Consider the following 26287-nt stretch of genomic DNA (forward strand, 5'->3'; position numbering starts at 1 on the left):
CTCTCTGTCTCCCCCTCCCCACTCCCCCTTCCTTCCTGAGAAGCAGGAAGCTGCATTGTAAAAACTGACCAGGGAAAGCTGCGGTGCCAGTCAAGAGTTGCTGCTGTCGTAACCTACTTTGGAAGGTGTGTCTGCATCCGGCGAGAGCGGCACTAAGACACCCGTGTTCTCTTACGAAGGGTGAACACTCTGGCTGTGTCACTCGGCTTCGTCTTCTTTGTTCCTTGCTGGGACTTCCCTGCATCCCTGGGGCTTGTCCTCTTTTGCCCTCTGGGTCTGAGGTCACACTGAGCCTCCGGGTTTTCCGTGGCGCTGAGGGTGGGTGCGTCTTGTGGGCAGGCGGACTCCGGGGCCGTGGGCTCCCCATCGCCCATCCGGACGTTCCCTGGGCTGTAGGCCGCCAGCTGGCAGAGGGCCACGGCCGCTGTCTGCTTCTGCTCATCACTGCTGTCCAGCGCTCTTGCGTCCTGGGCCTTCACAGCGGGCGTTGTTGGTGGCGCCTCCATGGCATCAGGGCTGCTTTGGTTCGTCTGGGTGTGTTCTGGCCCATCTTTGGAAGTTTCTGTGTCAGTGTTTTGAGCAGCGGTGCGGGCAGGTTCTGCCTCTTGCGGTGGGCTGTGGAAGGGAGGTCTCGGAGTCAGGGCGTTACAGGGGTCCTTCACCGAGAGGTTGAGAGGCATGTCCTGCACCTCTGCAAAGTCCTTGTACACGGGGCTGTGAGTGGCTGGTCTGGCCTCTGGTTTCTTGGAGAGGTTCAGCGGGGCTGTCCTGGAGCCATCTTCTGGGCTGGAAGGTGTGGCCTCTGGGTCGTGAGATGCGCTTCTGGTCTCGCCTGGAGCATCGCCGTTCATGGCACCAAGGCTGAAAGAGGTAAAGAGAGGCCTTAATGGGACCCTTGCTTAAAAAAAGCTACTGTCTAAAAAGCATTTTGAGCAAGCATGAGCTTGGCTAATGGAGCACAATCAGAGATATGTTTTGGAAATCTCGAAATGAAATTTTCTTACCTTTTTGGGGACTCTTCTCTGTTTTCCAGAGCCTGGGAATTTGGGTGCTCTGTGCTTTTCTTGACAGGCTTGAAGGCTGTGAGGCTGTGTTCAGGCTGATGGAGCCTTCCCAGGGTGCTGGCAGCTGGCTTGTCCGAGAGGCCGCACAGCCCGGCACACGGCTGACTTGTCTGCGTGAAGTTGGTGGGACTTGGCCTTCCCGGGGAGCCTGTGGCTGCGCTGCCCGCGCGAGGGCTCATTTTGGTTCCCTCTGTGTCCCTCTGCCCATCTGGGGAGGGGTCTTTAGCCTCGGGAGTTGGGCTCCCCTTCTCAAACTCTGTGTTTTTTTTGTGGGTGTTGGAAGGACTTGACTTGGACGGACTCAGGGCCGGGTAGAGCAGGGCGGTTTCTTCCAGTAGGTGAGAGCTGTGATCTCTGGAAATGCCCGTGACAGGTGGGAGTCTGAGCCCGTAGGAGGAGAATGCAGACTCTGGTCTGTAAAATCCATAAGGAATTGGCAGGTTGGAGTGATACTGCTGGAAGAACCTGTAATGGTCATATGCCGAGGGGGGGTTCAAGTGCTTGGGGACTGGCCCCGGGGGAGGCAGCAAGTGCCTCTGGTCTTGGGCCCCGTAGACGGACAGCAGGGGGGCATCACACTCAGGTGAGTTCCCAGCAAGTAGGTAGGGTGAGTAGATGGTGGCCAGTCCATGCTCTGTGTAAAAGTGTGGCTGGTACTCTGGGATTGCGGGGTGCACGTAAGGGGAAATGGCACTAAACCCCTTTGTAGACGGGATTTTGTGTGGGAACTCTGGCGGGAGGAAAGGCGCGCCAGCTTTCCACGGATAACCAGGAGCATGGAACGCAGACTTGGTGTGGAAGGAAGTGGCTTTGGCCGTGGGGCCAGGCAGGGCCAGCAGTTCAGGAGCCTCAGCGTGCTCTGGCCCTTTGAGTCTGTGCTCTCCCACTGGGACAAAGGCTGAAGGCCGCACAATGCCTTCCAGAATGGGCTGGGTGCCCCTGGTGGCTTCCGGAGCTGGACTCAGGGGTGCTGCTTCCTCGTGGAGAGCAGACTTCTGTCCTGGGCACCTGTGGGGCCCACGTGTGTGCAGTTCCACGTTTTCCTTGGCATCGTCCTTGGCAAGGCTTTGCTGAAGCTTGGTGTCAAAGTGTGGGAGCCCATTGGCAACAGGCTTGGCAGAGGTGGGTTTTGCTGCCGTGTCTGGCTGATTTGTCTGCTTGGGGTCCAGAGAGTTGGATTTGGGGCACTTGGGGACGCGGTCCTGCTCTGACACTAAAGTGATGGAGTTTTTGCAGAGACCATACTTCATGTGGTTGAAAAGGTGTGACTTTTCATTACAAGTGAAAGGGCACTGGAAACACTTATACTTGAAGGGTTTTCCTGGAGGTCTCGGGATGTAATGCGGCTTTTTTGGTTTTCGCTCTTTGAGAAGACTCATGTTCCTTCTTGTGGTGTGGGTGCTGGTCCCCTCGCTGGTCCGGTCGCTGCCGGCTCCTGTGCGATTATGATCTGGCGGCTGCTGCTGCTTCTCCTTGGCTTTCTTTCCAGGTGCTTCTATTTGCAGCCTCCTCCATGTGCTGTGGGTCTGACGGGGGAGGTCTCGCTCATTGGGGTGGGGGCTGCAACGGAGGAGCAGAGCCTTAGCCTCACAGTAGGTCACCTGAAGGTATGGAGGGGTCACCACCCTCGTCAGTGTGAGGACGAGATGAGCACCAGCTGCCCGCTACTTGTAACCTGGCCACCAGCCCCCCACTCTGTTCCTGTTTGCTCAAGTCTAACCTGAAAGAGCTGGCCTGGGGCCAAGAGTGCGGTGTGTTAGTGTCGGCTCTGAGAACACCTGTAATTCTGTGAGTTTTGGGAATCTTTGTCCTGTGACCTGAGGCCTTGGATGCCAAGGAGGTTGTAGACCGAGGCCAAGTGACCGTTGGGACCCCCTCCCCCATCCACGTTCGTGGCATCTGTGGTGCGCTGACCGAGACCACAGGGGCCTGGCCTGTGTGTGGCTCCTTGGCCGTTCTGTCCTGTTTAATCATGTAGTGTTCTATGTGTGGAACTTAGGAAGGAAGGAAAGAAGAATATTTAAATATGTAGTCCCACTCTACTGCTTCCAAAATCAAATGAACAGTCCGCTTTATTGGTGAGTAGCATTTATGCTGTCTCACATACAAATGTAAATGCTGTCTTTATGCTGACTCAGATGGTTCTAAGATGCCATCAAGGTGAGTTTCTGAGCTGTGTGCGTGACCGAATGTTCTCCTTCACTGCCCTGTTATCACCACCCACCTCGTGAGCAGCGTGGAGTAAGTTCTTGCCCCGTCCCTGCCTGCCGTGTGGACAGCTGAGAACACTTCCAGCCCAGGGCGCTTGCCTGCCTTTCCTGGCCTTACCTCCAAATGGCGGTGCCTATGTGAGAGGATTGTGGTAGCACACCATCCCAGCCTTTACCCTTTAGGAAGTGGGCCTTGGCCCATTCTAGGCAAAGTCTTTGGCATGTGATGGGCATGGATACGGTGGCCAGTGGGGGCCGTAACCTGCCCTAGGCCCTGGCGGGGGCTGCAGGTGTCCCTGGCCTTCTGTACCTTCCCTGAGTGCCCTCCTCTCCCTGACCCTTGCTCTCCCAGGCTTACCTAGAGGCCTCAGCCCGCCTTCCTTCACAGGCTGCTCCCCACACCCCTGGGGCCCTCTCGGCCTCAGAACCCGAAACTGAGGACAAAGACACGAGGTCTGGCGGGATCTTGCATGGCCCCAGTGGTGCAGCAAGGTGCCCCAGACCAGCCCATGGTGTGACTGTGTCTAGGAGCAAGCGTGTGGGTGGGGAGGCTGGAGGGCAGCGGGAGGGGTCAGGGCCCGCTGTTTCACATAAGACCTGCAGCTTCTAAATGTTTTCAGACAGCTTCAAAATAAAGTTAAAAAGGAAGGAAATGATTTGAGAAAACTGTTTTCAGGGGCAGTTTTGCTAATGAGCAGCTAAGGTCGGTCCTAAGCCTTGTGAGATTTCGTGGATAAAGCATCCCTTTCTAGACATTGGGGTGGCGAGAACATTCAGCTGGAAAGCAGCCTTTTAAAAGTAGAGAAATACATATGGGAAATTGAAGAGACTTGTTTTCACAAAATAAAATGTAGTTTCTCTGCAATGCCTTTCCTTGCCGTCCCACACACTGTGATGAGGTAATCGGCAGTGTCAGGATCGCGGAGGCAGGTGTAGTTGGGTTTTCACTTGGATACTGTACATTTCTGAGAAAGCTCGCTCTGATTTTATTCTCCGCAAACTGGTTTCGCTACTCATTTATTCCTATTCCTTAAAAACACAAAGAAGCACCCCCCCCCCCCCCCGGGAAACTGCCTCTGTTAACCTGCTTTGTCATCATTCAGTGCTTTCAAAGCTGTGTATTTACTAAGAAGTGGTTTCTGCCGATGCCTGTGGCCCTTCTCTTGTGAGGAGTTTCTGGAGAGCAAGAGTGGCGAGGCACGTATTTTGGGTGAGAAACGAGATTTTTGGCTGCCCCATGACCATGACCGGGGAGAGGGAGGTCCCAGGGCCCTCCAGGGCATTCACTGGCTCACTCTGCCCCCGACCTCCCCTTCCACGGTGCGGCTGCAGGAGCCGAGCCTGTTAAACATGTAAGCATAACTTTATGTCTTTCTAACTTTCCCTCTTATTAAAGGGAAAAACGTGAAGTAACTCTTTATGAGTTCAGTCCATACCTTGGGGGGAAGGTACGCTCTGGGCTATAAAAGCACAATTTCCTTGCCGCCCGTCAGGAAGCGATTCCAGCCAACCTGGGCCAGCTAGATAAGTCACCGGGCATGTGCCGGCACGTCTCCCCGTGCTCCCTGGTTCTGAAGGCGTGAGAACCTCTGCAAGTCAGGTTCCCATGATTGTATAGGATGTGTTATGGCAAAGATCCGAAAAGTGATTTCATCACTAGCTGGAAGCATCATGATCAAAATGATGACAGTTGCAAAACTTTATCAAGTGTGAGCCCAGAGTCTAGTGATGCCCAGAGTGGACACACATATAGCCCCCTGGCATCCAGAACCCGGGAGCTCATATGAAGGAAAAATTCCCTCAGGATTTAAGAGAATGATTCAGATGCACTATATAACGATGTGTTAGTTTCAGAAGCAGTGTTATTTAACGCTGCTCATACTTTCAGGCAAACCTATAGATAAATCTGTGTTAAAGGTTATCAAACGTTTGTAAGAGGCAAGTTATATTTAAGTTATCCTAGTGTTACCCAGAAGAATAATTTAGGTAATAATTCCTTTTATGTTAATATTAATTAATATGTACTTTTTTCCGTCAAGTGATGTCATGTCTAAAGTTCTGGTCTGAATTTTTGTTCTTTGTTCAGTTAGCATACAAGGACAATAACCAGGTTCTCTGGGGATCATGCTGGTGCCCCGGGAAGTGAGGGTATTCCGGGGCTGACCTGTGGGAACGGAAACCTGGGATGGAGTCACAGGTGCAGTTGTGTCCCTAACTTTGGGTAAACTGACCTCTCAGGGTTGCACAATTAGCTAATTAAAACAAGGGCACACAGCTGCCTCCTAGGCTGACGGAGACGGGCGTATTCACTTGGCCATAAAAACGCGGTAACGTCAGAGAAATAAGTGGGTTAAAACTGAGGCTATTGAAAGCTTTCGAAGGGGACAGCCTGTAGAATGAGGTCAGTCTGAGAGTTCTGGCCCCGTGAGGTGCACCAAGGTGCAGCGACTCCACCTGACTGCCCGGGACCTCATTGGTCTTGCCCTCCGTAGGGACACCGTTTGTGACCGTCTCTGCCAGGCCAGTTTCTATCCTCTGGGCTTGGTGCTGCCGGCAGCTGCTGGTGTTAAATATTCCGAAAAAGGGTATTGTTGCCAAAACAACACAATCCAGAACTTTAACTGTTAGTAGTAAGTTTGGATTTGCATTGGGAAGTGAGGTTTTTCTGAATGTGCTGAGGGGTGTTTCCCATAGGCTTTTCCTGGGGATGGCTTGTGCCTTTCTCAGTTAATTCATAGCTGGGGAGCTGCTCATAATGCAAGACCCCTTGAATTTGATTTTCCTTAGCTGCAGTGTTAGCACCTTTGGAAGCCCAGATGTTAGCCTGGTCCTGAGAGGTCTATGTGTCACAATGCTGTTTACTCTCGACCAGCAGGAAGTGCCGGGAGCTGCCTCCTCACGCACCTTGCCTCCGGTCAGGGTCAGAGTGGCTGTCACTTAGATGTCGTCTGTCCTCTGCCACCTCCCTCTCCGAATCCTCTTGACCATGCGGCCCCTGCACACAGTGTCCACACTGAGGGGGAGAGACCATGGGGTGGTGACATAAAGCCACACAAGGGGCCCGGCGTGAACATTGAGAGGTTTTCCCATTTAAAAATGTCCCTTTTGTAACCTCAAGTATTTTAAACATCTGCTTGTGTCTAGCTGATGCACTTCTTAGCCTGGAAGGTGCCGCAAGCTGGCTCTGGCCTCCGCATCTCTCCTCCCGCAGGGCCCCTGCTCGCAGGCCCGCTGGGCGTCTGGGCCGAGCTGCCCACACAGCACTTTGAGCAGCCTGTGGTTTCGGTTGGCCACAGGGTTTTGTTTGCTTGTTTTTGAAGTACTAAATTGCCAGTGCCCCGTCTCTCCATAGGTTCCTAAGTGTGGACAGTTAATGTCCTTGCCAGTTGTTAGGATGATGGTGAGTGGCTGGCATGTTTGAAAAGTTTCTAAGGAGTTAGAAATCCAAAAAAGAGACAAGAGAAAAAGATTTTTTTTTGAACTTTGATAGGACACAAGAGAGGTAATTATAGCTCAGCTTTATAGGACATTGCTGTGATGGGCTGGGTAACTATGCTTGTCGCGCATGTTAACCTATGAACTGAAATAATGCTGTAATGGTCCCTTGGGTGCTGTCCGGCTGTCTGGCAGGGAGCCTCGTTAGGTAGAGCGTTTTGAAGGGCATGCTATAATTATAATATTGTGATGTGGCGTTATTGCATAACCCAAGGACACGCCATTGTCGCCTACCCACTGGGGTGTCGCAAGAACGAGATTTGTGAGTTTTACTCCAATTGAGCTTTTCCAGTGATTAACCGCCACTCCCTCCCAGTCTCTTGGTTCTTTAAAATGAAGGATAAACTTCAGGTTAACCATGACCTGGGAGAGAGACAGTTTTCTAGAATGTAGTCAGGAAGAATCATCTGGAAAACCAACCAGGGCTCTTTGAAGTTTCAGCCAGAGATCCCGACTTCACAGACGTCTGCCCTTACCAGTAATGTACACAGCTTTAACGCTGGACAGCCTGTCACCAGAGCCGGTCCCCTCAACGTGCCCGCCTTCTTTATCCTTAAAAATACCAGGTTAAAGCTTTGGAAGGAGTTTGTTAATGCAAAATAAAGATCATAAATGCAGACAGACTTTGCTTACGTGAAGTCTGACTTTGGTCAGACCTGGCCATTTGGTCAGTAATTGTTCTCATAGCTGGTTTATGAGAAACTTTATAAGGGGGAAAAAACTCCTTTTTGTATATTTAGGGATCCTTTTTGGTTAACTTTTGTTCTTTCAGCTTTGGTAAGCATATGTCAAAACAGTACTTATTTTAAACTTGAAAAGGTCTTGAAGTTAAACTGTAAATTTAGCAGTTTTCTAAACATGTGTATGTGTATGTTTACATTTGTATATATATGATGTTTTAATGTTGAAATTTATCGTAGTTTATTTTTAAGGTGAGGAACAAAGAAGCACTTACTACATACATTTGAGTTTTAGTTTAAATTTTATGTAGAAATGAGGTCTTAATTTCTAAATAAACTTGTTTGTATTCTTAGAATAAAGCGTAAGCGTTATTAAAAGTTTTGTAATTATGGTCTCCTTTCCAGCGATGCACCTGCTGGGTCCTGAGTAATCCGCAGAGAATAGAGCAAGGCAGAGCCGGCACCGGGCAGGTGGTTCCCTGAGCCAGAGGGTTAGTTCAAGATACGTTCTGAGAGTAGTTTTGAAAGGAAAGTTGAATTTGAGAAGAAATGGGTACTTACCGGAGCCAGGCAGTGCTGGGAGCGGTCGGGTCAGGAGCCGTGGCTGACGGTGCCCGAGAGCAGGACCTGTTCTCACGCTCGCTCGCCGGCTGAAACTGGAGCCGGCTGTCCCAGTGGGAGGGGTTTAAGTGTAGGAGTCGAGCCCTCGGGGCGTAGAGATGCACCTGATATTCCTCCCGCCCGCAGCTACGATTCATGTGTTTGCACCCACCTAGCTGCTTAGGAGCAGCGTCACCAATGGGCTGGCACTCTGAGCGCCACTTCTGAGCCTCTTGGAAGCTCCCTGCTTCGGTCTTGAGAGTGCCCTTTTTGTGCTGCCCGGACGCTCCTGGGCTGCAGGGTTCTATGTGTTCGCAGTCAGGATAGACACTGGTGGCGTGTCGGTGGGGCTCTGACCAGTGTGTGATGGTGTAACAAAGACACCGTGTGGGGGACCTTCTTCTGTGCCCGGGCGTATGTAGTAGTAGCAGGCAGACCCCGAGAGTTAGTCATAAGTACATCTCCCCGAGGAGGCCATGCTCGCGGGATCCTTGCCCCCAAAGGTCTGAGGGAGCTTTTTCTCCTGTTGCCGTTCTCTCTCCCTTGTGCCTGGGAGTCAGCCTGCTGCCCTCCCCGTTGGGCGGGGGGCGGGGGGCCGGGGGGACCTCAGCCGCCTCGCCACAGGGCCTGTCGCCGCATGCCCGGGACGGGCACCAGGCTCCGGGCTCGCTGCAGGGCTGCTGCCGGGACGGGCACCGGGCTCCGGGCTCGCTGCAGGGCTGCTGCTGGGACGTGGCTCTGCTCCTCTCGCTGCCCCCGTTCTGATAACTAACGCAGAGTCTGTGTCTCCCTCCCTGCTTAGGTTGCTTGCTGCTCAGTCAGTGGCTGTTAGTGAGGCGGGAACGAGGTGTTGGTTTGGGGACAGAAAAGGGAGGTGGTGCCAGCTGGGGTCACGCATGGCACGTCTGGCACCATGGTTGGGGTCGGGCTTGCCAGGCCTGATGCTGCGGTTTTTTGTTTTAATTTTAACTTAAGGCTTAAGATTTTACTTGGCTTTACCTTTGTATTGGGTTCTTTTAAAAAAAAAAAAAAAAAAAAAGTTTTTAGTTATTTTTGTCCAAATTAGACATCCATAAAACTTAAAGTTCTATAAAAAATAGTTCTGTAGATGTCATCATGAAACAGTAGTTCATTGCTGTTCCTCTTACCTATGGCTGGGTGGCGAGGCACCCCAAAACTTGGAGGCATAAAGAACCGCCATTTTATTACCTCTCATGATGGTGGGTCAGAAGTGCGGGCCTGCCTCCGAGGGTATGGCAGGCCCCACTGGTGGGGCCCTGGTGGTATTGAGCTGGACTGGAGGGTCCACCTCATGTCCCCAAGGGCACGGCCGAGCTGTCTTCTCCGTGTGTCTCACTTCGGAGGCCTCCCCAGGAGGGTGTTTGGTGAGGCACCTCCCATGTCCTGCTTCACCTGTCCAGACTTGAGGGGAGGGCAACAAGCCCATGTCTCAGTGGGACACTGTCAGATGGCTGTCCCTCCCATCTCTGTCCAGGAGCAGCACTGGGACCTTTTCTTAGCTGAGTATTTTGGTGTTTACCTCCTTGATCCCAAATAACATTACTCTGTTGCTACTTGTGTTCCCTCCACCTACGTCTTACTCCCAGTTTTGGGTGTTGTCTGCTGACTTTCCTTTGTGGAAAGTGAGAGTTTTGCTGTCTGCTCTGCCCCCATGCTTGCCTCCCCGTCATCCCGAGGTCGCCTTTCCCTCTCTCCTGTATCGAAAGCCTGCTTCCTGGATCCTGTGTCTTCTCTCTTGGGTTGATCCTTTGTGTTGATAGGAAGCACATCCTGTCTGTAGGCTCCTGAGAAAGAGTGCAGGAGAGGTGGGCTTGTGGAGACCTTGAATGGTTGATAGTGTCTTTATTCTTCATGGTTGATAGTCTGGCTGGGGATAGAACCCCGGGCCAGAGACGTTCACCCCTGGGTTAGAAAGGGCTCTCCTCTGCATGTAGCTTTCGGGACTGCTGTGCAGAAGTGCCTGCCCGTTCTGATTTCCTGATTCTTTCCTCCAGAGTTTGAACATGAACGATTTCAAACAAACAGGTGAGTCATAAGAACCCAGCACGCGGATCTTTGATGGATGTTTGACTATATTTGCTTCGTCACAGAGGTCTGCCCTCCCACCGTCCCCCTGCCCCCCAGCACCAGCCCCGCTGCACTGCAGAGTCCGCTGTGTTTGACCCCCAAACAAGTCAGCAAGCATGTCCTTAACTATTTGCCCACAGTTCCTCTTTTAAAGCCACTCCGCAGAGGGCACAGGTCTTCAGAGTTTTGAGAGGCATTTTCTCTGCCACGATCACCCTACCCAGACTGAGGCAGCACTGGTGGGATTCTTCTGTCCCAGCCGAGTGTATCCTATTGTAGAATTTCACAGAGGCGGTCACTCCTGACCCTCCTATTCTCATTTCCCGAAATGTTCTCTGCCAGCCCTCTGGTGAGTGCTTCTTCAGTCTCCAGCGCCTCTTGTGTTCTCTGGCACAACTTCCATAGTGTCTGGTGAGTAGTTGCAGTGGCTTCTCTTGTTTCTCTGAGGGTCTTAATGATGGTTTGGGCGGGCGGTGGGCGATTCCCGCCCTCTCTGCACACCAGCCCATCCTTCACCTCTCTCCATGCCCAGAGAATTAACTGTGTCTTCAGTGGCCCTCATAGCGCCCTGTGTTTTAGGCCCCCAGAGTTATCTCGGGCCTTTCAAGGATCCTGTGTGTAGACCAGACAGGTTCTGGGTTCCCACTTGTGCTCAGGCTTGGTTTCCAGCCTGCTGAGTACCATCTGCATTGTGGCTTCCCTGCCTTCCTTGACCCTTTCGCTTACACTTTGAAAAGGGAAAGCAGTCTCTGTAGTTGCTAGTGGGATTCCAGCTGTTGTGTGTGTTCAGTCTCCTCCGTTACCCAGAAATCTTGTGGCTACGTTTCTGACTGAGGTCAAATCTTTGGGAGGAGCATGGGGGTGGTAGCTGGCAGGTGCTGAGCATTCACTAGGTGTGAGGCCCTGCACTGGGCACTCTGCCTGCGTTAACGCCTTTAATCGCACCGACAACTCTGTGCAAGCAGTCAGCACAGAGAGGGTAAGTTATCCGGTTGAGGTCACCCAGCCTGAAGCGCGACAGAGCAGAGTCCTAGTGGACAGTGGAAGGGCTGTACAGGCAGGGGAGGAAATGCCTCCCTGTGAGGTGCTGTGGCTGGGAGCCGGCTCGGGGACCCACTCGGCACAGAAGTGCTCGGAACTTCAGTGGGGTGGCTGGCGGCCAGGCTCCCGGCCTCGCCGGGCCTTGATGGGTCTGAGCGTGGGGAGGGACCGGTGCCATGGCTGCGGCTGCTCTTATGGGGAGTGGGCATCACGGCTGGGCTCAGACAGGTGCTGCTGGGCCTCTGCTCAGCCACAGCATCAGGACTTCACCCTTGTGGGTGTGGGTCTCACTGTCCTGCTCGGAGGGTGAGGCGTGGTGAGGATGCAGCCGCTATGGCTCGGCTCCTGCTTGCTCCCCCGCCTCTCGGCTTCAGGCAGCACGTTTTTTTTTTTTTTTTTTTTAATCTTTAACGTTTATTTATTTTTGAGATAGAGACAGAGCATGAACAGGGGAGGGGCAGAGAGAGAGGGAGACACAGAATCTGAAACAGGCTCCAGGCTCTGAGCTATCAGCACAGAGCCCGACGCGGGGCTCGAACTCATGGACCGTGAGATCATGACCTGAGCCGAAGTCGGATGCTTAACCCACCAAGCCACCCAGGCGCCCCCAGGCAGCACGTTTTAACTGGGCACCGTCCCTGTCCCTGTCCCGTGTCCCTCCCACTCCCCATCCAGCAGTGCTCTCTGCACGTCTACACTCTGCGGGCAGTTATGTGACCTGGGCCTCAGTCCTCCCTTCTGTAGGAAGGCGTGCGGGAGGCTGCTGCTCGTGGGCTGCTGTGGGATCCCTCGAGGTAGACAGGGCAGCCCACTGCCACTGCATGTGTCCTGCGGGAATGGCATGTGCCACAGGTAAAACCTCTCTGCTGGAGGAAACACATCACGTCTGTTTTTGACCTTGTGAGAAGTAGGAGATAGTTTTGATTTTTGCACTCCTCTCGGGGTGCTGTGTCTGGGGGAAAGGTAAAGGGAAAACACGAGCTCTGTGAAGGTGTGAGTCCATTTCTCTAATTTGGGTTGTTGTTGGAGGAAGTAAGTCCTGACCTGCTGCCAAGATGACATTTGTTAGATCTCAAGCTTAGCAAATGCTTCCTAATGTCCTGTCCTCGTGGCCCATCTCTGGGGAGGTCCTATGAGAAGGGGACCGGGGATGGTTCCTGGGCCGGAGCACCTCACCGTGGGGGCTGCGTCTCAGGGCCTCAGGCTGGCAGGGCAGGATGTGGCCCCTCTGGGGGACCTGGTGGTGAGGCCGTGGGGGCCTTCCAGGCAGACTCCAGGCTCCTGAAGCCTTAGCTCTGCTGGCCCTGTGGGGCTGCCCAGGGGCGCCCCTGTGGACAGGCACCTGCGGGACACTTGGGGGGCCCTCTGCCCCTCCTTTCAGGTCTCCTCTCTATGGGACTGATGTCTTCTCCCTTGCCGCCAGAGTCTCGGTGCTGGGGAGACTCTTCCCCTGCGTGGCTGAGTTCTGCTGCCAGCACCCCACCCCCACTTCTAGGTCTGTAGACTGAGGGGCAGGTCTGGCATCTTTCCTAAGCTCTCGTGGAGTGGCGGGAGGGTGGGGGGGATCTCTGTCTGTCTGTCAGCCTGGGGTAGGACTCTAGGCCCTGCTGTCCTGCTCGGAAGCCACTGGCTAGGCCTGGACCCTGTCTTCTGGGATCAGGAACCCAGGAGAACGTTGTTGCCATTCGCGGATGCTCCTGGCCTGGCACCCTGGCCCAGGCCTGTGCGTGCCAGGATACGCCCCTGTGAGCTGAGCAGGCAGTGGGTGCGGGACCTTGCCAGGAGCCCAGCAGCCCTGAGGGTCCTTGCCTGCCCCAGGCGTGAAGACTTGGCTCCTCGAAGCTGAGTGCTGGGGAGCTTGGAGCGCACGCTGGGCGAGGCAAGGGCTCCTACTGTGATTGTCTTTTGCAGGCACTTGGTTTCTCGCTATAACAGATACTGACAATGTCAGTGCAGTTTTACTCTGTCAGACGGTTGGCTAATAGAGGAAACGAAAGTCAAGTTAGTTTGGCCATCTCATGACGTAGGCCAGGGCTGCTGGGAGTGTCGGGAAAGTTCTCTTGTCAGACTTCAATTTTCCTTTGATGAGTAAGTCTGAGATGTGTAATCTGCTCGAATTTTAATTTGCTGCTTATTCTGGTAACCCCACGTTGACTTTTATGGATCTGGGGCTACTTTGGCTTTGGAGGAGAGCACACAGGCCCCCTTTCCTGCCGGGCTGCCTGGCAGATGGTGGGCAGTGCCCTCTGCCTCGGGCAGGGCCAGGGCCTGCCCCGGAGAGACGCTCAGCAGAGACGGCTGCCCGGCCTCAGCTGCGGGGCACACAGCTCCCCAGCCTCCTCCCTTCCGGCGCCTTCCCCCTGGCAGTGCGGGAAGCGGGATAGAAACGGATGTGGAATGAAGTCCTGAGCCAGGGTGGAGGTGGGAGACACTTGTGCTCCTTTGGTTGATGGGGTCTCAGGCCAGCACTGCGTGGCTCTGCCTTCTCCTCCTTCCTCCCCGGGTGTGACCCGTGCTGTGGCTTCCGTGTCTGCAGTGAAACTTGAAACCGTGGGCTGTGGGCTTGTTGTGTCTTGGGCTGGGGAAACTGTGAACGTGGGCCAAGTTTTGAGGATCCACACAGTTTTCTTCACCTCCTGCCCTCTCCCCACCCTGGCAGTGAGCAGCGTTTCACCACTCTCTGTGAGGCTCGTACAGGTGGCCAGGAGCAGGCGTGAGGCTCTTTACTGCCGTTGTCCAGCTGGCGTTCCCAGGCTTGCTTTTTGTTTGCTGGTCTCTGGGTGTGTTGACAGCCACATACGAAGTCTCGTAGTTCAGCTGAGCAGGGATGAGTAGAAAGAAACGCACAGGTTTCCTTTCTCTTTTTTCTCTCCTGCTACAAACGGTGTCCGTGAACGACAGCAGACGAGTGAGGGAAGTGCTCCCAGGGTCTCGTGGTCTCCGCCTCTGTCCCACCCACATGTGCCCTGACTCCTGACCCTGTCACATGTGACCTCTCTGCCTGGGCTCGGCCCTCGTGGCCACGCCTCCTCTGGGCTGAGTCCTGAGTCGGTCCGGTTTCAAACGCGGCAGTGGGTCTTTTTCTCTTTTATTTCCAGACATTTGTTCGGGTTCTTTTTTTTTTTTTTTTTTTTTTTTTTTTTTTTTTTATGAGCTTCCCGCTCCTTCTCTCCGGCTTACACTCCTGCTTTTATGTCGCCAGTACAGCAAACCGGTGTTCCTGGTAGTGTCTGTCAGGACCTGTTGCCTCAGGTGCTTGGGCTCCTGGTGCTTTGTCGTATCTGCAGGCTTCCCTTGTGTGCTAGAGGATGAACATGAGGGTTTCTTCTTATTGGCTCGTTTTCAGCAGGCGAGCGCCGCTCCACACCCTGTGGGGTGTGGCACAGTTCCGTGCTGCTTCTCCAGGGCATCCTGGTGGACAGCCTGGATCGGGCTTTGTGCCTGCGCCTCAGCCTGGGCTTCCCCCACCCCAGGCAGTGTGCATGGACGGCCCAGGCTGGGGGCTTTGGTTTCTCATGGAGGCCTCCCTGCCTCTTCCAGACCCCCCAGAAGGAACAGGCCCCCCGTCAGCAGCCCGGCCAGTCCTTCCTTCCACCAGGAGTCCCTGTGTGAGAGGCTCTGGAGTTGCCAGGGTCTCCGTAGGCCCAAAGGCCCCCTGTCCTGAATCCACCAGTAGGGTTGGTACTATTCCCAGGCACTCTGTACGGTGTCCTTGCCAGCAGTAACCAAAATAATAACAATTACGGGAAGAATCAGTCTTCATCGGACACTTGACTGTGTACTAGACATTGCTCTAAGCACTTAGCTGAGTTAAGAACCCCACATTCACCTTGGGGAACTGCAGTGTTTGGAGGACAAGATGAGAGGCTTGTCCAGAGCCACACAGGCTGCCCGCCTCCTGCTTCTTCATCCTCGCACTGTGACGCGAGCACTTCCTCTTGCAGGGCTGGCCACCGCCTGCTGCCGTGGTTTTGCATCGTGTTGGCTTAATGAAGCTGAGACCCTCTGCCAGAGTCCCCTTCCTGCTGGTTCTGTGAGAGGATGTGCGTGACTTGGAAAGCAGAGGCAAGGCAGTACCACGTGTGTGCCTGTGAGGCCGGTCCTGGGTGGTGCAGATAGCCACGTGGGTTAGGTGGTGGCCCTGCTCCCACAGGACCCTCTCCGTGGTCCTCTGGACCCGGGCTGGTTTGTGGGCAACCTGCCCACACCTCCAGGCTCCACCGCTCCTCACTTGTGTTCAGGCGTCCCTCCATCCTTGCTGCCCCTCCCCGTGCCCAGGTCCTGCTGACACGCAGACCCCACACAGAGGCAGAGGGAACAGGCGTGTGTAGACTGGTCACTCGGCCCCTGTAGCCACATCAGCTCTGATCGCTGCATGAATTTGTACGTAACTTGGTGTTATCCTTGGCTGACCTGAGTAAATTGTGCTTAAAACTATGAAAAGCAGAACTTAGACTACAGGAATAAATGGACAAATCTGGTATGTTTCTAAGAGCTGAAAATCCTCTCTCACTTATCGGCAGGTCAGTTAGGAACCACAGTAGTGGGAAGCATGTCTGTGTGATTTGGACAACACAAATAACCAGCTTGATTCCCCGGATTTACACAGAGCTCTGCAGTCATGTCCCCCGGGGAGTACACAGCTCTTAGATACACAAGGAGCACTTACCAATGTTGCACAGTCATAAAACGAGTCTCAGGAAATCTCAAAGAAACTCTAGTGCACAGACAGCATTCTTTGACCACAAAACAGTGAAGTTAAAATTCAGATACAGAAGATTAAGGTTAGATGTGAATGTTTAGTTTTTAGATTTCTAAATAACACACAAAGAAGAAATCTCAATAGTAATTTTACAGTAGAAACTTAAAGATAGAAATGACAGTAAAGAAATTATTACATATCAAAACTTTCGAGATGCAGCTGCTGTGTGTTTGAAGGGGAGTTTAGAACCTTTGGCAGAGTTGTGACAGTGTGGCCTGAGGCCTGGTCTGGCCTTGGCCTTGAGCCAAGAATAAGGTCCCCCCACCCCCTTTCTTTTTTTGAAGGGGAAGCTTTTGGTTTTTAGAGCGAGAGAGTGCAAGTTGGGGAGAGGGACAGAAAGGGAGAGAGAGAGAATCCCAAGCAGGCTCCATGCTCTGCACAGAGCCTGACGAAGGAGATGAGATCATGACTTGAGCTGAAATCAGGAGTCAGACACTCAACTGACTGAGCCACCCAGGCGCCCCCTGGGTTTTCCTTTTTAGGAGACACAAAGAAAGAAAGAAAGAGAGAGACAGAGACAGAGATGGCCTGTGGCCCCAGAGCTGGAATAGCCACGCTCTGGCTGACCCTGCCTCAAGTGCTCTGGCCAAAGGACTGGACGGGAGCAGGCAGCTGGGCAGTGCTGGAGACGCAGAGAGAAGGCAGGACCTTGCCGCTTGCTGAGGGGTGAGAAGCAGAGTGACCGGACCCTGTGAGACAGTGAGGCAGAGCCATGCTGTGTGCACCGTGGGGACTAGGAATGGTTGGTAAGGGTACCTCTGCTGGTAAGTTTGGTAGACAGTGCTAGAGAAATACAGTTTATCAAAACTGATCCCAGTGGGGGTAGAAAGGTAACTTGTCTGTGCTTCACTACCCTTACTTAAAAATCTGGATGATGGGTACCCGCCTTTAGGGCGTCTTTTTAAATAGTTTTGTTGAGATATAACTTATCCATACTCTTCACCCATTCACAGCGTACACATGAGTGACATTTAGTCTGTCACCATCCATTGCCACCATCCATTCTAGAATCTTTTTCGCCTCAGAAAGAAGCCCCACACAACACTGATCTATTTCCCGTCTTTCTGGACGTGCCGGCTCTAGGTTTTTCTTGTACGTAGAGTTGTACTGTGTGTGGCCCTTTTAGTGAAAGACTGGCTCCTTTCACTCAGTCTGATGTTCTTTAGTGCTGAACACCGTCCCCTCGTTTGGTGTGTTTGTTTGCTCAGGCGGCCACGGCAGAATACCCAGACTGGGGTATATCTCTCAAGTCCTGGAGGCTGGAAATCTGGGATCAGGATGCTGGTGGGGCTGGTTCCTCCTGAGGCCTCTCCTCAGCTGGCAGACGGCCACCTTCTCCCCCCCGTGGTTCCATGGCCACCCTTCAGTCTGTGTGTCCCTGTCCTCATCTCTTCTTCTTGAGGACACCAGTCCTAATGGATTAGGTTCTGCTCATACAACCTAATCTAACCTTAATTACCTCTTTAAAGGCTTTGTCTCTAAATATGATCCCATCCTAAGATGCTGGGGGTGAGGACTTCAACTTACGAATTTTGGAGGGGACAGTTCACAGAGCAGATGGATGGACCACAATTTGTTTATCTGCATATCAGCTGATGGACATTTGGGCTTTTCCACTGTTTGGCTGTTGTGACTAGTGCTGCTGTGAATATTTGTGTGCAAATTTTTTTTTAAATTAAAAAAACCTTTTTTTAAACGTTCATTCATTTTTGAGAGATGGAGAGTGTGAGTGGGGGAGGGACAGAGAGAGAGGGAAACAAAGAATCCAAAGCAGGCTCCAGGCTCTGAGCTGTTAGCACAGAGCCCAACACAAGGCTCGAACTCAAGAGCCGTGAATCATGACTTGAGCCGATATTGGACGCTTAACCAACTGAGCCACACAGGCACCCCTTTAATTTAAAAAAAAAAAATAAAATAAAAAAATTTTTAAAACATTTATTTATTTTTGAGAGAGACAGAGCACGTGGGGGAGGGGCAGAGAGAGAGGGAGACACAGACTGTGAAACAGGCTCCGAGCTCTGATCTGTCAGCACAGAGCCCGACACAGGGCTCGAACTTCCAGACTGGGAAATCATGACCTAAGCTGAAGTTGGACGCTTAACCGACTGAGCCCCCAGGCCTTCTATTTTTTTTTTTTTTTTTTTAATTTTAAATGTTTATTTTTGAGAGACAGAGAGAGTGTGGGAGCAGGGGAGGGGCAGAGAGAGAGGGAGACACAGAATCCAAGGCAGGCTCCAGGCTCTGACCTGTCAGCACAGAGCCTGACGTGGGGCTTGAACCCACAAACTGTGAGATCATGACCTGAGTGAAAACAAGAGTCTGACATTTAACTGACTGAGCCACCCAGGTGCCCCTTGTGTGCAAATTTTTGTGTGGACATAACTTTTCATCTCTCTCGGGTCTAGACCTGGGTATGGGACATAGGGCCATTTTAAAGATTAAAGAAATGAACTCATATCAAGAGTTGGAACAGTGTTTGGCATGTGATGAATTCTGTTTATTTGTTAGTGATGTCGGTGGTGATGATGTGTGGTGCCTCTTTAAGACAAAAAGGGTTATTGGGGTCCAGGCTATTTCTGCCTCATGCTAACGTAGCTACCCCCGCTTTCTTTTGATGAACATTGTCTTGGTACGTTTTTTTTCTTTCTTTTATTTAATCGTTTTATATTCCTACATTTTAGATCTGTGTCAGACCAAAAATCCACTCATTGATTTTTAACTGGTGAGTGTACTCTGCTGACATTTCGTCTCAGTATCGACCTGTTGGGATTTGGGTCTCCTGTTTTACGTTTTCCATTGCTTGTTGTATATTTAAAAAGATTGTGTCTTTGCTTTTTTCAGGGTATGGTTTCTCTTACATCTTCCCCCCATCCTATCCCACATCTTCCTCCTCTATTGATTTAGAAGTTATAGTATATATTGTATTTCCTTTCTTAAAAGATTCTTTAATAATCTTTAGGCTTATATCATGAATATTTAAAATCAAAAGTTAGTCTCTTAACCCACCGTAATACACAGCATACCCCAGTGTTGGTCACTTCTCACCTGGTGTGTCGTAATTGTCAGGTTATCCATTCTGTCTTTTTGTTGAACTAACATTATACATTATTATCTTTCTTAAAAAAGTGTTTATTTATTTTGAGAGAGAGCACATGCGCGTGCAGGCACGAGCCAAAGTCAAGAGTTGGATGCTTAACCAACTGAGCCACCCAGGCGCCACTATGCATTATTATCTTAAAAAGTGTTTGTTTAGATGTTCCTATATGTATATAGAATTTCTATAGTAATTTAATAGTAATTGCTAACTATTACTTTTTACATCTCAGATCCCTCCCCTTTGGGATAATTTTACTTCTTTTTTTTTTTTTTTTAATATTTTTAAAATGTTTGTTTATTTTGGAGAGAGGGACAGAGAGATACAGAATGCGAGCAGGGGAGGGGCAGAGAGAGAGAGGGAGACACAGAATCCGAAGCAGGCTCCAGGCTCTGAGCTGTCAGCACAGAGCCAGATGCGGGACTTAAACTCACAAACTGTGAGATCATGACCTGAGCCAAAGTTGGATGCTTAATCTACTGAGCCACCCAGGTGCCCCTGGGATAATTTTATTTCTTTTGTTTTTGTTTGTTTTTAGAAGTTCCTTCCTAAGGGTTTCTTAGTAGTGATATATTTCAGTTATTATTTGCCTGAAATTTCTTTCTTTCTTTTTTTTTTTTTTTAATTTACCATTTTTTAAGTTTATTTTGAGAACGAGCACAAGTAGGGGAGGGGCAGAGAGAGAGAGGGAGGGAGAGAGAGCCAGCCAAGATGGCTCCACACTCCCAGTGAGGAGCCCAATGTGGGTCTTGAACTCACAAACTGCGAGACCATGACCCAAGCTGAAGTTGGACACTTAACTGACTGAGTCACCCAGGTGCCCCTGAAATTTCTTTTTACCCCTCATTCTTGATGATGATGTAGTTGTATGCCATCCCAGACAGAGTGTAGCTTTGCCTTCTCTGGCCTCTGTGCTCTCAGTCGCCTGGGGCCAGTCAAGTGGTGGTTCCTTTAGGTAAGGTCCTTCTTTTCTGTGGCTACTTTTAGGATTTTTCTCTTTGTGGTTCTGGAAAGTTCTCAGTTCTTCCTTGGAATTCTCTTTTTCAATTTTTTCCTTCCAGACTCCAGTTAGACCTTTGTCAACCTCATTCTGTCTTTCTCTTTTATCTTACATATTTTCTATGTGTTTTTCTCTGGGTTGTGTTATTGGTTATGTCTTCAGATTTTTGCATCATCAGAGTCATCTCTGTCAGAGACAGACCTTGTGTCTTTCATTCCAGCAATCATCCATGTATTATGTACGTTAGATTTATAGATAGCACAGTATGCGTATGATGTATATTTAAACTATCTAAAATTGCCTCGTCGTTTCTGATAATATCTTATTTGTAACTCCCTTCTCATTTCATCTTTTATTTTATTATTATTTTTTTAGAGTTTATTTTTGAGAGAGACAGCACGAGCAGGGGAGGGGCAGAGAGAGAGGAGATACAGGATCCGAAGCAGGCTCCAGGCTCTGAGCTGTCAGCACAGAGCCCGATGCGGGGCTCGAACCCACAAACTGTGAGATCACGACCTGAGCCAAAGTTGGACACTTACCGACTGAACCACCCAGGCACCTCTTGTTTCATCTTTTATTAAAAAGTTTATGTGGAGTTTTATAAATTATTATGTGAAAGGTCCAAATGTCTAAGCTCCTTTTGATTTAAATCAGATGATTTTTTTTGTTTGTTTGTTTTTAACTGACACTGCCGGCTGGGCTGCTCATGTGTGGACACCGTCTGCCGTGATTGGCCCCTGACACCCCTGCCAGGCCGCCTTCTACTGCGTGCCCTTCCACTGGATGCCCTTCTGGCCTGCATGGGCAGTGACACCCGCTTCGGGGACCCCCCTCCCCCAGTTCCACTCAGGTTCCTAATTCTCACACTCAGCTCCCCCTCTGCAGGGGTGCCCTTCGTCCTGGCCCCTCTGTCAGGCTGCCTGCCTGCCTCGTGGACCCCTCCTCGCCCCATGTGGGCTCTGACAGCGTCCCGCCCGCAGGGGTTGCCCTTGCCTATTCTGCCTGATGGTTCAGGACTGAATTATCAGGGGAGGAAGGCAAAGGTGTTTGCTCTTAAAAAAAACCTGTGTGTTTTAATTGAGGTAAAATTCAATTCATAAAATTAACCACTAACCGTTTTAAAGTGAACAATTCGGTAGCATTTGGGACATTCACAGTGTTGGACACCTGTCATTCTATTTCCAAGATGTTTTCATTGCCCTGAGAAGAATCCTGCCCATTCCTCTCTCCTTGTGCCTCCCCAGCCCCTGGCAGCTGCTCATCTGCATTCCTCTTTGTGATTTGCCTATTCTGGAAATTTCTTATCATTGGGATCATACGATTTGTGGCCTTTTGTGTCTGCTGCTTTCACTGAGCATATCTTTGAGGTTCATCCGTGATGGCGCATGTGTCAGAACGTCCTTCCTTTTTATGACTCAATAATATTCCGTGGTGTGGATCCATCACTTTTTGCTGGCTATTCAGGCATCCATAGGCATGGTTTGTTTCCACCTTCTGGCCATCGTGAACAGAGCTGCTGTGAACAATCGTGTACAAGTAGTTGTTTGAACACACATTCTCCTGTGTTTAGGGTATGTATCTTGGAGTGGAATTGTTGGATCATATGACAAATCTATATATAACCTACCAGGGAGCCACCAAACTGTCTCCCCCAGCGGCTGCCCCATTGTACATTCCCGCCAGCCGTGCCGGTGTCCACGCCAACACCTGTTCTTTTCCACGTTCTCATATTATAGCCAACTCAGTGGGTGTCTCTTTATGGCTTTGATTTATATTTCCCTAATGACGGACAAAACTGAGCGTCATTTCATGTACTTATTGGCCATTTGTGTATCTTTGTTGGAGGAGTGTCTATGTAAGTCTTTCACCCGTTTTAAAATTGGGTTGTCTTTTTATTGTTGAGTTATGAGAGTTCTTGGTGTATTCTAGATTATAGATCCTTTAAAGATAATTTTTACAGGTGCTTTCTCCCATTCTGTGGTTTGTCTTTTTATTCTCTTGATAGTGTTTTTGTATCCTATCATTTCTTTATTGTAAAAATGTCACCATTGTTTTCATTCTTTTTAGTTCTCTTTCTCTCCTATGTGTTCACAGTGTTTGGGGGGTGTGTGTGTGTGTCTGTGTACATGCACACATACGCGTGCATTTATACAGATTTTTAAAAAGTACCTTTAATTTTTTTGTTTTTAAGCACTTAGTATTTCTTTACTTAGAATTGGGATTCTTTATGAGAGAATTTATAGTTTAATGAAGGAAAGCAGAAAGCCCAGCAGACTAGACTGTGCTAGAATTTGTATGTGATATAGGTGCAGGAGCCATGCAGATTATGAAGTCTGCGTATCACCTAGTCGTACCTGTTACTTATAAGCATTGAAATTCAGGGGGGTCTGGGTGGCTCAGTCAGTTGAGTGTCCGACTTTGGCTCAGGTCATGATCTCACGGTTCATGTTCAAGCCCTGCATCGGGCTCTGTGCTGACAGCAGAGGGCCCACTTCGGATTCTCTGTACCTCTCTCTCTCTACCCCTCCCCTACTCACTCTCTCTCAAAAATGAATAAACATTTTAAAAACATTGAAATTCGTGGTTTAGGTCAGAACTAAGATCGTGACTTTTATGGACACAAAGTGGTGTGGGTGTGTGTCATTTATATATGGTGTACTCAGAAAGTCACGTCTGTCTGTGCAATTTATTTTAGCCACTTCTATAACATTTGTGCTATTTTAACGGAAAATATTTTTATGAGTCTTCTAAGAAGAAGTTTTGCTATCTGAGGAAAAATCCTCACCTACTAAATCGATTTCCACATCTTCCAGATTTTGTTGTCTATTTCTGCTAGTTGTGGCCCATTTGATGTTTAAAATACAACACAGGCTGGCTGCTTTGATATGGGGCTGTACTGGTAAGGCAGCCGGACGGCCCCAGTTGACGGGAATTTCAGATTTGCTTGTGAGAGTAGTGCACCAGCCTTGCTCCTGTGACACTGCCCTAATGACTGGTTAGTAAGGGCACCACGTGGGTGCAGGGCATGACCTAGGGTGTTTTTTTTTTTTTAATGTTTATTTATTTTTGAGAGAGAGAGGGAGGGAAGGAGAGAGAGACAGACAGACAACATGAGCAGGGGAGGGGCAGAGAGAGAGGGGGACGCAGGATCTGAAGCAGGCTCCGGGCTCCAAGCTTTCAGCACAGAGCCCAACACGGGGCTCGAACTCAAGAACCACGAGATCATGACCTGAGCCGGAGTCGGACACTCAGCCAGCTGAGCCAGCCAGGCGCCCCTAGGGTGGTCTTTAATGTGCCTGGGCTGAGAGTACTGTGCTTTCTTTGTGCCTATTTTCACACTTCCTGCCCCCTCTGTTGATGGAGATTGTCCAGCATGTGATGCAATTGCGAGGCTCTTGCTCTCTCGGGAGCCTCCTTGGGCCTGGGCGGGCGGTGCGGTGCGATGCCCAGCTGCCCTGTGGCCACCCCGTGTTGCAGGCACTTCCCTGCCTCGGCCTCCCAGTGGGCTTGCGGGAATCCCTGCTCATGTCCTGTGGAAGTCGTGGGTGGCTGGAGGTCTCTTGGGGCCTTGGGACTGGTGGTGGCTGTGCTACCTTTTGCTTGTAGCAGGTGGACGGCCTGCAGTCCCCCAGCACTGGCTCGCTGGCTCTCCCGGGAAGTGCATCTTGTGGTGGCGTCCTGAGAAGTGGCCCCAGTGGTCATGCCACGTAAGGAAATGCAAAGGCGAAGGCTTTGGTTTTTCTCTTGCAGGCAGGGCTGCTGTTTCAGGGTTATGAGCTGGTCTGGGTGTGGAGTCCATGTGAGCCCTGAAGTGGGAGGGCACAACACAAATCCGAGGAGAGAGAGTCGGTAGCAACTAGTGTCTTGTCAGTGGCAGTGGGGAAGTGCTTTGGGGCTAATTTTGTGTTGTATTTTGTGGCGATGAAGTGAGTTTGCAGCGCTCCTCACCATACTTAACTGTCTCTGTGTCACCCTGGGGAGGTCACGGGAGCAGGGGGAGGTCACAAGGAGGGGAACTGGTGGGGCGGGGTCATGGGGAGGGGAGGTCACAGGGGAGGTGGCTGTTGACCTCCAGGCAGTGTCATTGGAAGGGTGCTGTCCACGTCCACCTGGCCCTGCTGCCCACGGTGGGGATTGAGACAGAAAGAGAGAACCCTTCTGGCAGCTCAATTCAAGATGGTGATAGGCTTGCCGTTGACCAAAACTCTGATGGCCTTCACATTCGTCCTTCTCCCCAGTGCTGGCCATGTGACCTTGGGCAGTGTGCCTTCTTTCTGGCTGTGTACATCTTGTGTGTCAGGGCAGAGGGCTCTCGGCCCGGTAGGCCCACCAGCTCAGAAGTGCTGTGCCGTAGGCATCTTGGGGCCCTTGGAGGTCTGGGCTCTGTGGCTGGGAACCTCGGTCTGTGACTCAGCGGCAGAACTGGTCTCTGACTTCCGGGTTAAGCCTTTAATTCTCCTGAATGCTTGTTTTTGCTTCTTTCAAGTTGATGTACTAGGGCCACTGTGTCATCAGCTGTGGGCGTTTCATCTGCCAGTGCAGTGCTCATGTCCCCTCCCCCGTGCCCCCTGCGGCCTTTGGCAAAGGGACAGGTGGACAGATGGGCGGTTGTCCCTGTGCTGGTAGCCAGGCAGCAGAGGGAGGAGGAGCCTTTTTTACCTCTCATTGAGAAGGAGGATTGTTAGTCGGTCATGACAGTAGTGTTGTTTTTGGTCACGACAGTGTTTAATTTGCAGAGAACAATTACTTAGATTACTTGAAAAGAAATAGCTTTTTAAAAAAATGTTTCAGGGGTGCCTGGGTGGCTCAGTCGGTTAAGCGGCCGACTTCGGCTCGGGTCATGATCTCGCGGTCTGTGAGTTCGAGCCCGCGTCGGGCTCTGTGCTGACAGCTCAGAGCCTGGAGCCTGTTTCGGATTCTGTGTCTCTCTCTCTCTGACCCTCCCCCGTTCATGCTCTGTCTCTCTCTGTCTCAAAAATAAATAAACGTTAAAAAAAAAAAAATTAAAAAAAAAAAGTTTCATTTATTTTGAGAGAGTGAGTGGGGGAGGGGCAGAGGGAGAGAAAGAGAGAATCCCAAACAGGCTCCGCGATGTCAGCACAGAGCCCAATGTGGGGCTCGAATTCGTGAACCGTGAGGTCATGACCTGAGCTGAAATCAAAAGTCCGACGCTCAACCGACTAAGCCACCCACGTGCCCCTGAAAAGAAATAGTTTTAACACAGAATCTGGGTTCAGGCTGGGCAGGTCTGATTGGGAAGCTAACACCCCAGTGTGGCAGCCCAGAGCTGGGAGATGCCACTGGCTTTGAAGGCCCTGACAGGTGCCTAGGCTCCCTCCTGAGGGTGCAGTCTGTCCACCTCAGGGACCTCCTTCTGCTGTGGCCTTCACACACTTGGGTGGTGCTGTGATAAGCACATCCCTTTGTCCGTGTCGCTGTGTCCCTGGGCTCTGACACGAGAGGTGGGTGTGCCCCTGAACCTGGGTGCCAGGATGCGGTGTCGGTGACCTCGGTGGGGGAGCATCTCCCACCTAGGGGCTTCGTGCCCATGACTTCTCCCGTGTGACAGCTTCCCCTGGGTACTGTTGGCGTTCTGCTGTGTGAATTTAATAAACCAGGGCTGTGTGGGGACAGTGTGGCTGTTCGGTGGCGTCGCTCCAGGCGCTGCGGCTCAGCTCATCACCTGCTGCTGACAAGGTGACAGCTACTCACGGACAGCCCTGACTCAGCGGAAATGTGCGCCGCGGGCCCCCGGCTGCTCTGTGGAGCAGGGCCACCTCTGGTCCGTCGGGGCTCCTGCTCTTTCCTTCTGGGAGGCTGGCCGCGGGTGCAGCTGTCACATCCCCCTGGCGGCCTGCATGAGGCCTTCGAGGACACTCTCGAGGAGCGGGGCATTTGATCTTACAGAAGACATCTGCAAGTATGGGTGTTCAGGGCTGAACACGTTAAAAGGAGTATGCAACTAGAAGGTTGTATTTTCTATTTGAGGATTGTTTCTAAGCAGACATTTCAGTTTTACTTTTAATGCGGCAAGGTGAGCCGAGAGTTAGATTAACTTCTACAAGTGTCATTTAAAACCAGCTGGTTCGCACTGTGGCAGAGGAACCAGTCACCTGTGGAGCTTTCTGAACGTCCAGGTGGCTGCTCCAGACCTGGGACCCTCATTCGGTGGGAGGGCTGGGGTGGCCCGGCCGCTTGTGGAGGGACAGGCAGCTGGAGTGTCTGGTGAGGCTCTTTCTGCTTCTCAGTGTGG

General features: G+C 51.3%; 2 protein-coding genes across 4 annotated transcripts in view; one reads left to right on the forward strand and one right to left on the reverse strand.

Moving 5' to 3' along the window:
- Positions 1-26287, forward strand: part of TBCD (tubulin folding cofactor D) — a 160819-nt gene that overhangs the window by 52146 nt on the left and 82386 nt on the right. The window lies entirely within an intron of this gene.
- Positions 65-8185, reverse strand: ZNF750 (zinc finger protein 750). Its single transcript, XM_045490005.1, has 3 exons — positions 8011-8185; positions 1005-2624; positions 65-861 (listed from the first exon to the last, which is right to left on the reverse strand). The coding sequence occupies exons 2-3, from the start codon at positions 2441-2443 to the stop codon at positions 153-155; spliced, it is 2148 nt and encodes a 715-aa protein (XP_045345961.1). The 5' UTR covers positions 2444-2624; positions 8011-8185; the 3' UTR covers positions 65-152.

The sequence above is a fragment of the Leopardus geoffroyi genome, chromosome E1, assembly GCF_018350155.1.
Source record: "Leopardus geoffroyi isolate Oge1 chromosome E1, O.geoffroyi_Oge1_pat1.0, whole genome shotgun sequence".
Lineage (NCBI taxonomy): Eukaryota > Metazoa > Chordata > Mammalia > Carnivora > Felidae > Leopardus > Leopardus geoffroyi.

Bases quoted from the DNA above. Each gene is read 5' to 3' on its own strand.
- ZNF750 (XM_045490005.1), bottom strand. From the start codon at position 2,443: ATGAGTCTTCTCAAAGAGCGAAAACCAAAAAAGCCGCATTACATCCCG. The intron at 862-1,004 runs GTAAGAAAATTT...TACCTCTTTCAG, and splicing joins AGAGAAGAGTCCCCAAAAAG to CCTTGGTGCCATGAACGGCG.